Genomic DNA, 15,880 nt, shown 5'->3' with positions numbered 1-15,880 from the left:
CCATGAGTTGGCAAATGTTTTCTATAAAGGACCATGTAAATAAATATTTTAGGCTCTGCAGGCTATAAGATCTGTCCCAACCATTCAACTTTGCCATTGCAGCAAGACATCAGCTGACTATAATGTGTGAATGAATGGCATGGCTGTGTGCCCATTTTTACAAAAACAGGAGGTTGGCCACCAAGCAGTAGTTTGCCACCCTGTGACATAGAAAATTCAAAGTATCCTAGGAGGTCGTAATGCAGCAGCCCTATACCCCATCACTTTGTGTCTGGTGTCAAGGAGCAAAAAGGCCAAGGGGCAGCAGCATCTTAAGCCTGCCTGTAGCAAGACCCCATTAGGTCAAACTCATTAAATTCATCCTATCCCCAAGGCAAAGAGGCTCCTCTAGGGCAACCCCCCCACCTCACATTCTTATCAAAGCCAAGTCTTCTTTCATCTCCACTTCCTCACCACTCCCTCCAACCACAGTTGAGCATGATCTCAGGGCATGTCCTGGCTTTCCTTCTTCCTGCAAGCACATACCCAAGCAAGTTCATCAGCTCTGCTGGCTCTGCAGCCGGCACATCCTCCTCTAGAATCCTCAACAGCTCCACTCAGATCTAGGGACCTCTTCCCACAGAACTCGGGCAAGAAATACACTTTGGCCAAGTATCCTCCTACTTAGCTCCCAAGTTTCCTGGAAGCCTATCCATAATTTATAGACAAATTCTCCTGGCTCATCTAGGGTACAGTATATTCTGGAAAACCTTGGCCTCCCTCCTTTTACCTGATGCATACAGGTAAAGCTGTCAGAAGCCAGGAGATGCAGCCAGGCTAAGCTATCACCAGCACTCCTGCCAGTCTCCCCTGGTTCTCTTACTCAGCTAGGCTGTGGTTCAGTAAATGTTTCAACGGATAAGGCTAATTAAGCAATTAACTCCTCCAAGGGTCCTGTTGCCATATGCACCCAGAACCTGAGTCTGCCTTCTCTGGGGCAGTGAGTCCAGCTACAGCCTGAATGTCTCAATCAAGCACACCTGTGTGAACTACATCAATTTTTACTTTATGCCCACACGCCCTCCAGAACCCATTCTCTCCCACTGACCACCAGTGTGTGTGAGAGCTGTCCTCCCTCAGAGGGACAGGCTATGGAAAATCAACACTTCCAGAGGGTGCATGATTTTCTTCTCTAATGTATAAGCCAGAAGAACCTGAAAAGGGGATCAGAGCTGTGGGCATACCTGCCAAGGTTCCCAACCTCCTTGCAGAAAAAACACTTTCATGGCAAAACTCCTTTGTAAAGAAATGCTTTATTGCTGCAATTAGACGCCCCTGTGTATAGCACAAACAAGCTCCCATACAGAGAATTAGTCAAGTGGTAATACTGAGAAACAGTGAACATACACAAAAGGATACAAAACTAGACATTTAGATAACTAGAAACTTCCTAAGTTAAAAAATTCAAATATGAAGTGCTTTTTTAGAAACTACACCACACATGCCAGTGTAAATTTGGTTTTTATTAACAATCAACTTTCTAGAAGCATTGCATCTAAGTAGGTGATGAGCTGCACAACTTACTTCCAAAACACAGATAAATGCCTTCATTTCCTTGTTTACTTCTTTCCTTGCGCTAAAGATGGAAGCTGCATATTTCAAATCTGATTCAAAAGGGTATTTCAAAATTGTGTTTGCCAAATCCACAGCATTATGGATCTTTACCCTGTTCCCAATCCTCTCCCAGCCATTCAGCCAACCACCAGGTAGCAGAAGCAGCCCCAACACATTCAGGCATTATGCTAGGCTCTTGAACTGGCCCAACTCCCTGGGGCCTGTGTATCTGTAGCCAGGTAGGACACACCCTCAGGTTTGGAAATTTGATCCATAAGATTGAAAAGAGTGGATTGAAGCAGAAAAAGAGGAAGAGAAATTAGAGGACTGGTGTAGGAAGAGACGTATTACAGAGTTTTCAGGAAATTCTTAAACTTGGGCACAAAAACCAAATTACTGCTGGCAGCCAAAGTCAGAAGACCTTGAGTCATACTGTAACTATGCGGGGAGTAAAGGCCAAATCAGAGAGCTGGCTGGTGACACCCCTGAGACCACATCCATCTCCCCCTTGCCTGGCACACAAGTACCAGCACTCCCGGCCCTGAGACTTACAAGGTCATCCCACATTTCTTTATGGTTCAGCTAAATGTCATCCTCCCACTAAAGCCAGGTGCAGGATGAGGGAAACCTGGGGAATAATTAACCCCCAAAAGAACACAGAAGGCAAATTGATACATAATAAAGGAAAATCTAGCAGATCTGCTGTTCCCACTAGATGGCAGCACAGCACAATCTGGCCAAGGCTTGGTGCTTTCATTAGTCCCCAGAGATTTTAGAGCTGGGACTAAGAATAGGGTCAGAGGTGCTCAACTAGAACCTGTAAGAAAATAGAAAGCGGGCATCTGTGTGCCATTCCAGGAGAGGAAAGAAGGATGTGGGACAGACCACCACAGACAGAGGGTTTTTAGGAGCTTGGTTAGGAGATGATGAGATAGATGATGTTAGGCCTCCCTGAAAAGAAATGAGAAGACTTCACATGAGAATCTAGTTGGGGATGGGACCAACACAACAGTCATGGTTACAAAGGCACCTTTGCCAAAGCGGGTGCCAGCTACAATGGATGGGCTGCCCAGGGGCTATCACTACCAAAGCATACTTACCTTTCTACAGGAAGTCTCAGTACTTTACAAGTTCAGCATAAGGGGTTCCATCAGGGGAGAGGAAAAGATTCCCACTTAAAAATCTCTTCACCTGTGAATCCCTCTCTTCACTTGACTGTTCATCTGCTGTTAAAGGTGGCAGAGACAAGGAGCCTTGCCTAGGAAGTTCCTAAGGAGCAGAGGCAGGGCTGACCAGGATTCAGCTCCCTGAATGGACAGTCTGTAGCTGCTTGGTATTCCTAGGGTGAGAAGGGGTGTGGATAATTGCACTTGGGGGCACAGTGATCACAGGCACAGGCTGGATATGGCCTGGGAGACAGACAGAGGGCAGGCTGATCAATTTTAAAGGGTTGGCTGTGGCTAGACAGTATCTGCCTGGCAGAGCAGCTCCTTAGACCAGGACCCATGATCCCGAAGAATCAGACTCTGGGTGGGAGATGGCACAGAGCACAGTCTGCTACCACATGCTCTCCCCCAGAGCTTCAAAACAAGCCACAGGGCTTCCACTTTGGAGAGCAAATGAATCATCTTGTGTTTGCTTCATCCTCTTAAGGAAAGATGGGGTACATAAGGCTCAGAGGGCCCCCAGGCACCCCACCCGGCAGAAGAGGCTCTGTGCATTCAGAGTTGCTTAGAAAGTAAGCATCTGGGAATATCCACATTACACTGCAGAACCCCGTGGCCTATTTTCTTGGAGTTGACTCATTTGCCTGGTGCAATGAAGTTGGTTTTAAAAACAGAATTTTAAGCAGACTTTTTAAGGACAAAGGCCATCTGATGGTAGTGATTTTGGTTTTGTTTGTTTTATGAAAAACGGTACAGGAGATAATCCCTGATGACAGAACTAACTGATCACAGGGCCAGGGGCCCCTAAAGGATCCTCTCTATTCAGTCCAGTTTAAGGCGACAAATGGGTAAGGGTGTGGCTGGGGGCAGTGACACAGTGGACCCCGCCAGTTTGCTGCTCACTCCTGGCCCAAGTCCCAGAGCCAGCCCATCTGCCTCTCTGCCCTGAGCAGTGATCCACAGAACCTCCCCTGGCCGAGGTAGCAGGTGCCCAGGAGCACCTGCAGTATACATACCCTAGACCAAGGTGGTGCAAGCTTACTCTTTCAGTGTGAAGCAGTACAAACTAGAGAGGTGTGTCTGTTTTTAAATATTGTTTTGTTCTAATTACTTACTCCCTTTTCTTTAGACCTCTAAATCCTTCCTTTTCAGCGTTGACAAAAAAGAAACATTTCGGGCCAGCCTATAAAGATTTGTCATAAAACAGGCTTGAAACCATTAGAAATTATGCTCAAATTGCCATCTAGAATCCATTAACCCCCATGAAATATTATGAAAAGCCTCATACCTGTTTGTCCTACTTTATAGTCACAAGTCCCTTTAATAGACATAGAATGAATGTCATGTTTCTTAGAATACATAAGGCCAAAAGAGTTTTAGGTCTATTATAACATAAAAGAGATAAACAGGGTTATAAAGGGAAGGTTTCTAAATGAGACATTCTTTTAAATGTCAATCTCACTAGACACATATTATAAAATAAAGATTTTCTTTCTGTAAAGTGCTGTTTGCTTAGTGAATCACTTGCCACCATGCAGAGCACCAAGGCCCGTTTGCTAGGGAGAACTGTCAGTGGTAGCACTGGTAGAGGGAACACATCTCCCAGGTTCTCCTTAGCGAGGAGGGAAATTCTCCTATGATGACTAGACATTCCCAAACACTTTGCTCCAGGGTGGGGACTGTTGCTAACTAGAAGAGGTTGCGCACCCTGCTCCTGGTCTTCCCAGAGGTTTGTCATTTTATTCTCTAATTCTGCTCAAGACCATGGGCCAGCTCCCTAACATGGTGTCGTGGAGTCTTCCATCTTCCCTTCCCACAGACATGCTGGCAGAAGTAGAGCTCAGCCATGCACAGCTGATGTGAGAGCTTTCCAGGAGATTCACTAGGGAGGGTTTAGAAAAACAGAAGCCATTAAAAATAGTCACCCGCCCAGTCTGTGCTATTAAAGCACATAAGAAAAGGTACACAATTGGCAGTAAACAATTTCCTTCAGCTGTTCATGGATATCCAGGAAAACTATACACTCCACACAATCAGACGTGAATGATTTCTGCTCCAGTGTCTTCAGGTTCTGTGCAACAAGAAGAGTTTGTATCGGAATGACAGATTCCACGTCCATCTTTATTTTCAAAGTTGGGCTCTGTAAGTGCAGGTTTTTCAAAAATATTCTTTTTGCTTGTTTCTGGACAGTTTTGAACATAGATTACTCTGTTATAAGCCTTGAGTCTCTTCCACAATTGTACGTACACTTTGCACTGAACGTACATAAAAAGAAGTCCGCCAGTAAAGCCGATGGCCACTACCACCAATTTAGTCCAAAAGGGCCATTCTAGGATTCCTGAAAGGGGAAAACCTGGTTAGCCTATCAGCTGACCTTATTTAAAATCTGAAACAAATGAAACACAACTTATGAACTTCCTATAACCCATGATTCTTAGCTCATTGAAGCTCACTTTGCTGACAGAAGGGTGGGAAAGGGTGTCCACTCCCTTTTAACCTGGTCTTCAGGAGACAGTTTATGAAGACTGTCTTTCTCTCTGTGATTTGATCTCTTCTCACTGGGTTTTAAATACTACCACAACAAGAGAAACATCCGAACAGGATGCCTGGTGCATCATAGTTGATGGCCCCCTCCAGAAACCCAGACATTTGAGGTCTGACTTGAAAATCAATCTGAAGTAATGCTCCAATCCTGAGACCCCAGTGTATTATCTAGGACTTCTGTGTGGGGCTCTCCCCCTTTGGTTCTGAGCACATACCTGTTGCCTGCCCCTGCTTGATCTCCTCAGCAGTGCGGTCAATGAGCACATACAAGGACCAGATCACACAGGTGATGGCAATGACATGGAACGTCACTGAGCACATGATCTTCCTCCGCTCGCTGGCTGTCATCTGCAACTTCTCCCACTGAAAAGATAACACACAGAACATGAGGCTCACGCTCACTGAATAAAGTCTGCAGTGGGGGTGAGAGTATCGAACATGGGTAAGATTGGCTTTCTCCCCCCCACACCCTTTTCCAAATTAGATGAATTTCCCCAATTACCCAAAGTCATTCTCTTAAACCGTCTGGCTTCAACCAGATACCACGTACTGGTATTCTGCCAACAGTCAACTTTCTATGCAATGAAAAGAAGCTGGGGTTAAGATGAGCTATGAACCACGACTAGTAACCCCCTTGACTGCTTTGTCTTGCAAGCAGGCATCAAACCGCTTGATAAAGGATTCTATGATTTCAGTCCTGATGAAAAAGCATGTTGGCCCAAAACTCAGGTGGCATATTTTAAGTCTCTCTGACTTGCAGACTGGCACAAGAGAGGGGAAGAAGTAGGTTGATGACGCTACAACACACTAGCAGATTGGGCAAACTACATTGTAAAGGCGACTGCAGAAGGAGCTCACTCTTTGGTCCTCTGCTACTTTGGCAGCAACAGCTTGAAAGTGATGCTAAGAGTTCCTGGTACAAACAGTCTCTGCCAGTCCATCTCCTCTAATTTACTCCAAATAGCCAGATTTCCTTTTTCATTTACTAGTTTCCAAATCAGAAGAAAACACATAAAAACAGAGAAAAAAGGAAAACGTATAAACACTGCATATCCTCTGCCAGGCCTAGTCACAGCCTTTTTCCAGTTGGGTCTATGCAGAACAAGATGAAAGTAGAGCCTCATCAATTATCTAAATTGGGCAAAGTGCCAGAAGACTCACTTGAGAGAGCAGCACAGAGTAGGTACCCAATAAATGATAAGGCTTTTATGGGGCAAAACAGTTTTAAGTAGTTTGTGCTGGCCTTCTCTAATGTCCAGATTGCTTTCTGCTATGGTTCGATCTATCTTCATTTGGCTTCCTTCCTAAAATGTTCCCCTGCTCCCTGATTTCCTATGACAAACTCAGTTCAAGCCTCTCACACTCCCCAGAAATGCTCACCCTTGCCTTTTTGGTATATGCTTTTATCCAGAGACAACTGACCTTTGTAAACTCCCTTCAACTCACCTCTAAATCCTACTATCTTTCAAGAACTGCTTAAACACCCAAACATTCTATGATACTATCACCACTCTACTTTCACAGAGTGACCTCACAACAAATACTTCCTTCTCTGAATGTTAGATATGTTCTATCACCTGGTGAGTTAGCATTTAATTGGCATTGTAATGTGCTGTTGTCTGATGACATGATTCCTCTTGCAATTTACATAATATTAGGGGTTTGATATAAGGACAAGTCTTTTATTGTTCCAGATAAAACCTTATGTTCTGGGCATAGAGAGAGACATTGAACAATGTTTACAAAAAATGTGAGTATAGGACAAGGTTCCTCAAGGACATGGGGCCTGAAGAGAGAGCCGCGTTTCATGTAATGCCTAATTCCTTTCTTTTCCCACCAACTCCACCCTCTCATCTAGGAAATATTTTTCACAGGTATATACAAACAAATTTATTGTTATGCTGTGCTTTGTGCCGGGAGAGATACTAATCTCTAATATATGGTCCTAATTAGAGGCAAAGCATGAACAATTAATACATATAAAGTTAAAATGCTGACTAAAATGTCACAAAACAGTCTGTGGTCAAGGACCAAATGAATGACACAGATAAGCAGGCAGTCTTAGTATGAAGGAAAAAGAAAGAACTTCTTCCTGAGAAGAGGGACTTGGAAACCAGTACCAGGAACAATGATCTCTACTACATGAATGCATATACCAGCTTCCACTTCTTAAAGAAAAGAACACGAGAGAAGGCTTTGTCCAGCCAAGGTGCTAATTCTGACAAGGGAACTCATTTCAGCAAGGCTGAAGTACTTCTCAGGGCGTCCTTACACGTACTTTTCTCAAAGGCTTTAACTTGGTCTCCATGATGAACTCATACTTGCAGAGCTCGCAGCAGCGTGTGTCAGAGCTCTTGATCCACTGCTGCAGGCATGCCTGGTGCACGAAGTGGAGGCTCCCTGTGCAGTGGCAGGGGGTGATCAGAGGGCTCTCGTCATCCCCTTCACAGTGACAGATCCTATGGCAGGAGGAAAGCCAGTCATTACGAGGAGGGCTACATGACAGAGAAGATGACCCTTCAGTGGAAGGTCAACCCCTCAAAGAAAACTTTCAGAAATAAACATCACAGAATTGACTAGAAGCACAAAAACATACAAACACAAATGAAGACAATTACTACAAACTAAAAATTTCTAGCTTACCGCACTAACATGGAAAGTCTGGATGGCATTTGTCATCAGAGAGGAAAATGATATAAAAAATGACAAAGCAGTTGTTTTTGGTAAGATTCAAGAACTTCACTGAAAGACAAATTTAAGGCAACATGGAAGCAACTTCCAGAACTTAAGATGTTAAAATAATTAGAAATTTTTTTCTGTATAAAACAGAGCCAGCACTCTACCTTCCAAAAATACCAGTGACTTAAAAAGATGATGGAATTTGCTTTTTGCTATAATCACTGACCTCACCTCCATATACCACAACTACACATTTCTGTCCTCTCTCAGAGAGTAAACAGAGAAATCACAGTACCTCTCCTGGACCTAAAAGAAAAAAACAAAACATTATATGGTACTGCAACTTCATTTCTTTATGCAGGACCACTCATAGCAGTAAGTGAGAATTTAAAATCATTCGTCATTCTAAAGGTGCAGGGTACATGCAACAGGATTTGGCTACTAACCTCAATATCTTAATAGACTTTTGAGAAACAGAAGGGTCTTTTCCAGCAGCTGGAGAGCAGGTAGAGACACCTGGCTTAAAAGGAGCTGGGCTCTGGTCCTGGCCAGGCTCTCAGTTATTTGTTTCTGTGACAGGGGTTTCTGATCCAATTGTTAGAAATTATAACAGCTGGCCCTAAGGAGGAGCGACTGGGGAAAGATTAAAATGGGGAAGGCATAAGAGTGGTGACAAAAAGTAAATTGTGAAAGATTTGGAGGGACAGAGAAGAATCCTGCACAATAGAGGAGGTAAAGGTGGGAACTGGAGCTAGGATCTGGGTAGAGGTAGCATCCAAGTTAAAAAGAAGGAAAGAAGAGCCTCTCCCCACACATATCATGGTGTAGGTGGAGCGAGGGGTAAACATGAGCCAGTATTTAAAATCTAGACCATCAAGCCAGAAAACTTTTTCAATTTTTTTTTTTTTTTGCAAAGTCTACTTATTTTTAGTTGAGAAGAGTTAGCTTGACCTTTAATATGTGTAGCTTCTTCCTTTTTTATCATCTATGAAACTCATGGGACCTATTTCACAGAAACTGATTTTTCAAATGATATCAGTACTCCATTCTTCCGGAGAAAACTATTAATCCACAATTGTCTACAACTGCCTATCAATTCATTTTCCTGAAACTTCACATATTAAAGCAAGATGAGGCTACACAGATGTGGTGAGCAGAGATGGCCAGAATGGTGGTTCTTGGCAAACCAACCTGCAGGCATCCCCTGATGTGGACACAGGAGAGATGGGGGGGCATTTTTCAGAGAGGGGAGAAGGACAATCCAGGTCACTGTCCTTCTCCACTGAGCAGAGTGGTGCCCGCAGGACCTTGCTCTTCGATTTTGTGGATGTGCTGTCCTCAAAGACGTCATCATCTCCCATTTCATTGGAGCCGAAGCCCATGCTCCCTGCCAGCCCACTGGAGGACTTGGCGGTGTGCTGGTGAGTGGTACAGCTCTCCAGCTCATGGAACCTGTGCAGGCTGCTGGCACTCGAGCCAAGCGAGAGCGAGAACAGGTACCTGAGCAGTCGCCGTCTTCTGGACACAGCCTCGCCATCCGCTTTCTCTTCCAAAAGAGAGACATGCATGCCCCCCTTGCCACCTTCCACCTCTGAGGCAGTTGAATGATGGGCAGATAGAGATGAAACACAAGAATGTTTGGAATGGCCAGGAGGTTTGCTATTCAGTGTTCTTTTTTCTTTATGATGGAACCTGTTAATTCTGAGACATGGATCTTGAGAGAGTATTAATTTCCCTTCAGAACAAGTTCTTTCCACATAGTCAAAACTTTCCAAAGCATCCTGGGCCTTCTCACCCACATCGTTAAGGGACTTTGAGAACTTTAGTGTTCTTCTGGCTTTGGTATTCTTAGCAGGCTTCAAGGCCTGGACCCATTCTGAACCATAGGAATTTCTCTTTGACGCCTGTAATATGTCTTTACAGATAACTGTCACAGTGAGCCCTTGTGTCAGAGAACTCTGGCATTGAGGAGCTTTCAAGACAACAGCAGACTGCACGGGACTGTGACGACAACAATCAGAAAACACTGCACTGGAACTGCATGCAGAGAACAGTGGAATAAAAGCACAGAAAGTAAAAACAATTTTAAAAGAGAACAGACATCAAAGTGAAGAAATGAGACTCGTGGTAATTTGGTGAGCAAACAGCACATAAAACTGGACCAACTGTTAGTACAAAGGCATAATGACCAAACTAATGGAAAATTGAGAACCTATAGACACTACTGCTTACTTCTGGGATGCACATGAACCACTGTAGCATCGGCAGCAACTGTTACCTGCAAATATCCTGATTGGAAGGCGTGACAGAAGTGCGAGAGAAGGCAGACACTGGAGCCGATGCCAACGGAGGACCCACAGCCTGCAATGACACACCTCTTAGTTTTCAGGAAATAGCCATGAGGACCAAGAACACCATCTTCTTCTGAATGGTAATGGGGAGAGGATCTAAGAATGTCGGCTATTTCCTACTGCTCAGTGAGTAACATGTACTAGGTCTCTACAAGCTGAGACTAAACAAATCAAACAGCACTTTTCTCATATGTGGGTAAAAGTATAGCCAGGAAATATTTGAGACTGGAACATCTCCTGCAGACTCAGTGGTCATTTATTTCCTAAGTGTCTAAATTTAATTAGTTCATACATCAGTCAAGAAACCATGTACGATAAGGTGTATGGTGATAACAAAAGAAAAGTGTGGTACAACCCTGCCAGTCCTTGCTTCCTTGCCAGCACTCATTTACCTGGTCCCTGGGATAATCCTAATCAAGGCTGGCCGTATGTAAGCACTCTCTCCTTTTCGCAACTTCATGCTACCCTGCCAGAACTCGTTATACAAAAGGGAGACTAGACTACCTGACCACAGGGCCACCTATCCAAAGCTCAACCTGTGGAGGGGGCTGAGCAGAGAAAGCTCCAAAGAGTTCTAATCAAAACAAATAATCGAGAAAATTTAAACTTGAAGGAACATGTAGCAAGAGGTCATGAGATAGAGCTAGGGCTCTGAAAGGTCATGAATAAGCCAAAATTAGAGAAAAAAAGTCTAGGAGGGTGAGGAAGTACCACAATGGGAAGAGAAGTGGAAAGAGAGAAATAGCAACAGGGAGTGTGGCTGAGCTAAGAATACAAAATCACCACTAGAGTCCTGCAGCCTCCCACTTCAGCCTCTGTGGGGCCCTTGCTAGGCCTTCTGAAGACTTAGATTCCTGAGTTTCCATGGTCCTAACAATACCATGCATATTCATGTAAATGCATTCTTCCCTCCTTAGGACAGTTAGCCTGAATGAGCATCTGCACCACACATCCTAAACCACATGAAAATAGTATAGTCGTTCCTTGTTATCTGGGGGGATTAGTTCCAGGACCCCCCAAGGATATTAAAATGCACAGGTGTTCAAATCCCTTATATAACATGGCATAGTGTTTGTATATAACTTATATTTGCATATAGGCTACAGCAGGGTATGCCTACACATCACTTCTTTTACGTGAATTCTGCACAGTGCTCAGCATATGGCAAACTCAAATTTTGCTTTCTGGAACTTTCTAGGATTTTCCCCCCCAAAATATTTTTAAGCCTCAGTTGAATGAATCTGCAGATGCAAAACCCATGGATGTGAAACCCATGGACATGGAGGGCCAACTGTAATGTAAGTCTGTTATCAAGAGCATGCCCACATCACCTCCCTACCTTCCCCAGGACCACTCTAGTGGCCCCAAGCTTTGCTCCACAATTCCTCAGCTGAGGCCCAGCCTCCACTTTTGCTAAGTGCCACCTCCAGAGGCGTACTCTCATCCTGGCCCTAGAGCTACAGGACCCCTGACTTAAGGGGAGCCACCAAGATAGGCAGTACCACTGTCCAGAAGCTCTCCCTATCTGCCTTCTCCTGGAGAGAATCATGACCGGCACTTGAGGTGTTCACTGGACCACTATTCCTGCTCCTCAGCACAGGGAGTAAACATTTTAAATCCAATTAACTTAAAGAAATCTTATCCAAGGAATTACATGTTACCATGCCAAAATCATGCAACATCCTGCAATTAGCACGTCCTGAGTAACAAAAGATCAATATTTATTTTCTAACAAAATGTGCATATGAATATTGGGTATATTTTCTTTGGAAGAAGTATTGGTCAAAGTTCTTAAAATTCTAATGTTCATTTTGAGAAACAAGGTGGAGTGAGAGATGTCTTCAGATCTCTCCCCTTAAGTCAACAAAAAAAAAACACAAACTGCACAACAGCATGCCTGAGAATGGGATCTCCACATAAGAGCTCCAACAGAACAGAACCCCAGGTGTCGGGCGGTAGACTGGGAGAAACAAAGAAGCTGCCTCTCGCAGCCCTCTGAGCTCCCTGTAGGAGGAAAGGGAGGGGAGAAAGTGCAGGGAGGTCCCTTAACAGTCCTGCCTGGGAGAACTGTGAGATCCACCTGGCTGATGGGAGGGCCCAGTCATCAGAACAGAAAGCAGAGAAGCAGGGACAGCAGAGAAACAACAGTTGATTTTTACCAGCCACAGTTGCAAAACCGAGGCTGAGCCACAGCCCCCATCTCCTAACCCAGAGTGCCCTTCCCCCCATATCTTCCGAGACCGAACACCACAGAGTGCCAGGGGAATCTGAGCAAATGCTACCAAAACTGTCATTAACCCTGACAGGGACTGAGACTAAGAGCGACCAGCATGATTAAACATCTATAAGGGGGAGGGGAGAAGGTATTATTAAAGCTTTATCATACAAAGCAGGGATCCAAGAGGATTAGATGCCACCTACTAGAAATTAAAAGAAAAATGTCTTATATGCAACAGGCTAAAGGGAGACCTTTATATAATAAATCTTCTTTCTGAAAAATAAAGCAGAATACACATCCATTAATGCACAGGTGAAGAAACAGTCCATTAAATACCACGAACAAACAAGATGACATGGCATTTCATAAAAAGAAAAATCTCCAGAAAATAAGCTGAAAGACAGAGAAATATGCAACATAAATGACAGAGAATTCAGGATGGTAATTCTGAAAAAACTCAGTGAGATCCGAAACAATTCATATCAACAATTTCAAGAATTGAAAAAACAACTAGATCAGCACAATGAGTTCTTCAGCAAGAAGACTGAAACCTTCAAAAATAACAGAATAGAACTTCTGGAGATTAAAAACACATGGCAAGAGTTGAAAAATGAAATAGCAAGCATGGGAAACAGAGTCAACCAAATGGAGGAAAGGATCAGTGATATCGAAGACAGAAAATTATAAATAAATCAGAAGAGAGAAATTGAAAAATAAAAAATAATGAAAGAGAAATACAAGAATAAGCTAATACCATCAGGAAAGAAAACATAAGAATAATGGACATCATCAAAGGGGAGGAAAAGGAAGAGGGTTAGAAAGCATTTTCAGACAAATAGTTGATGAGAATTTCCCAAATCTAAGAAATAAGCTGGAGCTTGGAATTCAAGAAGTCAACAGAACACCCAATTATCTGAACCCAAAAAGGCTTTCACCAAGACATATTGTGTTAAAATTATCAAAACTCAATGACAAAAACAGAATTCTCAGGGCAGCTATGGAAAAAAAGACGGTAACGAATAAAAGAAAACCCATTAGAATATCGTCAGACTTCTCAGCACAAACCTTATAAGCCAGAAAGGAGTGGAATCAAATATTCAAACTATTAAGTGAAAGGAAATACCAGCCAAGAATAATGTATCCAGCTAAGCTCTTCTTTACATATGAAAGAAAAATAGACCTTTCCAGACATACAAAAGTTGAGGGAATTCTTCACTATGAGGCCTATACTACAGGAAATACTGAAAGGGGTCAGCTCAACTAAAACAATATGACAAAAAAAAAAAAATACATTATTAGGAGTAAGGTGACAATCAGGCATATAGAAGTAGAGGAGTGCAACCTTTACTAAGAAAAGGGCATTATAAGCTTAAACAATAAGAAGAGATTTGCTATAGCAAGATAGTAGTGAACATTCAGCATACATAGGAACAAATTGAGATAAAATGACTGAAAAGGGGAGGATTCAAAGGTCCAAATTCACAAAGGGGAATGGAGATAAGGCATGCACAGAAGAAAATAGACGACTGTTTATTTTCACACACACACACACACACACACACACACAGTTTTATATATATAACTATTCTTTACATATTCGTAATGGTAACCACACACCAAATATTCAGAACTGAAATATATAACATAAAACAAGAAGGACCAGAGGGAAAGCCCACAAGCGCCAACCAAAAAAAAAAAAGAAAAGAAAAAAACGGAAGCATAAGGACAAGGAAGCAATGGAAACACCGAACTACAAAAAAGCAAAAGATAAAATGGCTATAAAAAGACTTTATATTTCAATAATCACCCTCACTGTAAATGGACTGAACTCACCAATAATAAGGCACAGAGTTGCAGAATGGATCAAAAAACAAACCCAACTATATGCTGCCTCCAGGAGAAACATCTCAGCTCCAAAGACAAATATAGACTTAAAGTGAAAGGGTGGAAAATGATATTTCAAGCAAATGGCATTCAGAGAAAAGCGGGAATAGCGGTACTAATATCAGACGAAATAGACTTCGAAATAAAAAATATAAAGAAAGATACTGATGGACACTGCATAATGATAAAGGGGATCATGCACCAAGAAGACATAACACTTATTAATATCTATGCTCCCCATCAGGAAGCCCCGAAATATGTAAAGCAATTACTAACAGAACTAAAGGGAGAAACAGAACAAAATACTATCATACTAAGGGACCTGAATACCCCACTGTCAGATATGGACAGATCATCCAAACAGAAAATCAATAAGGAAATAACATCCTTAAATGACACATTAGACCAACTGGACATAATTGACATTTACAAAGGCTTCTATCCCAAAACAGCAGCTTATACATTCTTCTCTAGTGCACATGGCACATTCTCAAGAATCGACCACATACTGGGAATAGAGATAGGCTCAACAAATATAAGACGGTTGAAATCATACCAACCATATTCTCTGATAATAACGCTTTGAAACTACAGATCAACTATAAAAAGAAAGCAGGAAGAACCACAAATACAAATACATGGAGGTTAAACAACATATTACTGAAGAATAACAGAGTCAGAGAAGAAATAAAAGAGAGATCAAGATGTACATAGAAATGAATAATAATGATAGTATAACATATCAAAACTTATGGGACACAGCAAAAGCGGTCACAAGAAGAAAGTTCATATCATTACAGACCTATGCCAAAAACAAGAACAAGCCCAAATCAACAACTTAATGCTTCCTCTTAAAAAACTAGAAGAGGAAGAACAAATGAAGCTTAAAGTCAGCAGAAGGTAAGAAATAATCAAAATTAGAGCAGAAATAAATGAAGTTGAAAACAAACAAACAAAAAAGAAAATGTAAATGCAACAAAGAGCTGGTTTTTGTGAAGGTTAATACAATTTTAAAAACCCCTGGCTAGACTCACTAAAAAAAAAAAAAAGAAAGGACACAAAATCAGGGACGAAAGGGGAAATTATGACAGACACAGCAGAAATAAAAGAATCATACAAGAATATTATGAAAAAGTATATAACACCAAATTTAATAACCTAGAAGAAATGGACCACTCTTTAGAAAAATACAATCTTCCTAGACTGAATCAGAAGAACTGGAAAATCTAAATAGATCAATCAGTAGTATGGAAATTGAAACAATCATCAAAAAGTCCAGGACCAGATGGCTTCACCAGTGAATTCTACCAAACATTCAAAGAAGATTTAATACCTATTCTCCTCAAACTCTTCCAAAAATCGAAGAGGAGGCAATACTTCCCAAACTTATTTTATGAGGCCAATATTACCCTGATACCAAAACCTGGTAAAGATAACACAAAAAA

At 42.3% G+C, this 15,880-nt stretch overlaps 1 protein-coding gene across 8 annotated transcripts in view; it reads right to left on the bottom strand.

The window, feature by feature from the left end:
- Positions 1-1,273: 1,273 nt before the first annotated feature.
- Positions 1,274-15,880, bottom strand: part of MARCH8 (membrane associated ring-CH-type finger 8) — a 122,563-nt gene continuing 107,956 nt past the window's right edge. For 7 of the 8 annotated variants that reach the window (XM_025050320.1, XM_025050321.1, XM_025050322.1 and 4 more), the window contains 4 exons: positions 10,261-10,343; positions 7,582-7,762; positions 5,519-5,666; positions 1,274-5,097 (listed from right to left, as the gene is read on the bottom strand). In XM_025050320.1, the coding sequence (XP_024906088.1) occupies positions 4,793-5,097; positions 5,519-5,666; positions 7,582-7,762; positions 10,261-10,343 (717 nt within the window). In that variant the 3' untranslated portion in view covers positions 1,274-4,792. Of the gene's footprint in view, positions 5,098-5,518; positions 5,667-7,581; positions 7,763-9,173; positions 10,020-10,260; positions 10,344-15,880 lie in introns of all 8 variants that reach the window. The other variant, XM_025050326.1, reaches the window with a different exon arrangement.

This window comes from Pteropus alecto, unplaced genomic scaffold (assembly GCF_000325575.1).
Source record: "Pteropus alecto unplaced genomic scaffold, ASM32557v1 scaffold287, whole genome shotgun sequence".
In the NCBI taxonomy this organism is placed as follows: domain Eukaryota; kingdom Metazoa; phylum Chordata; class Mammalia; order Chiroptera; family Pteropodidae; genus Pteropus; species Pteropus alecto.
This window is presented reverse-complemented; position numbering and strand designations above follow the sequence as displayed.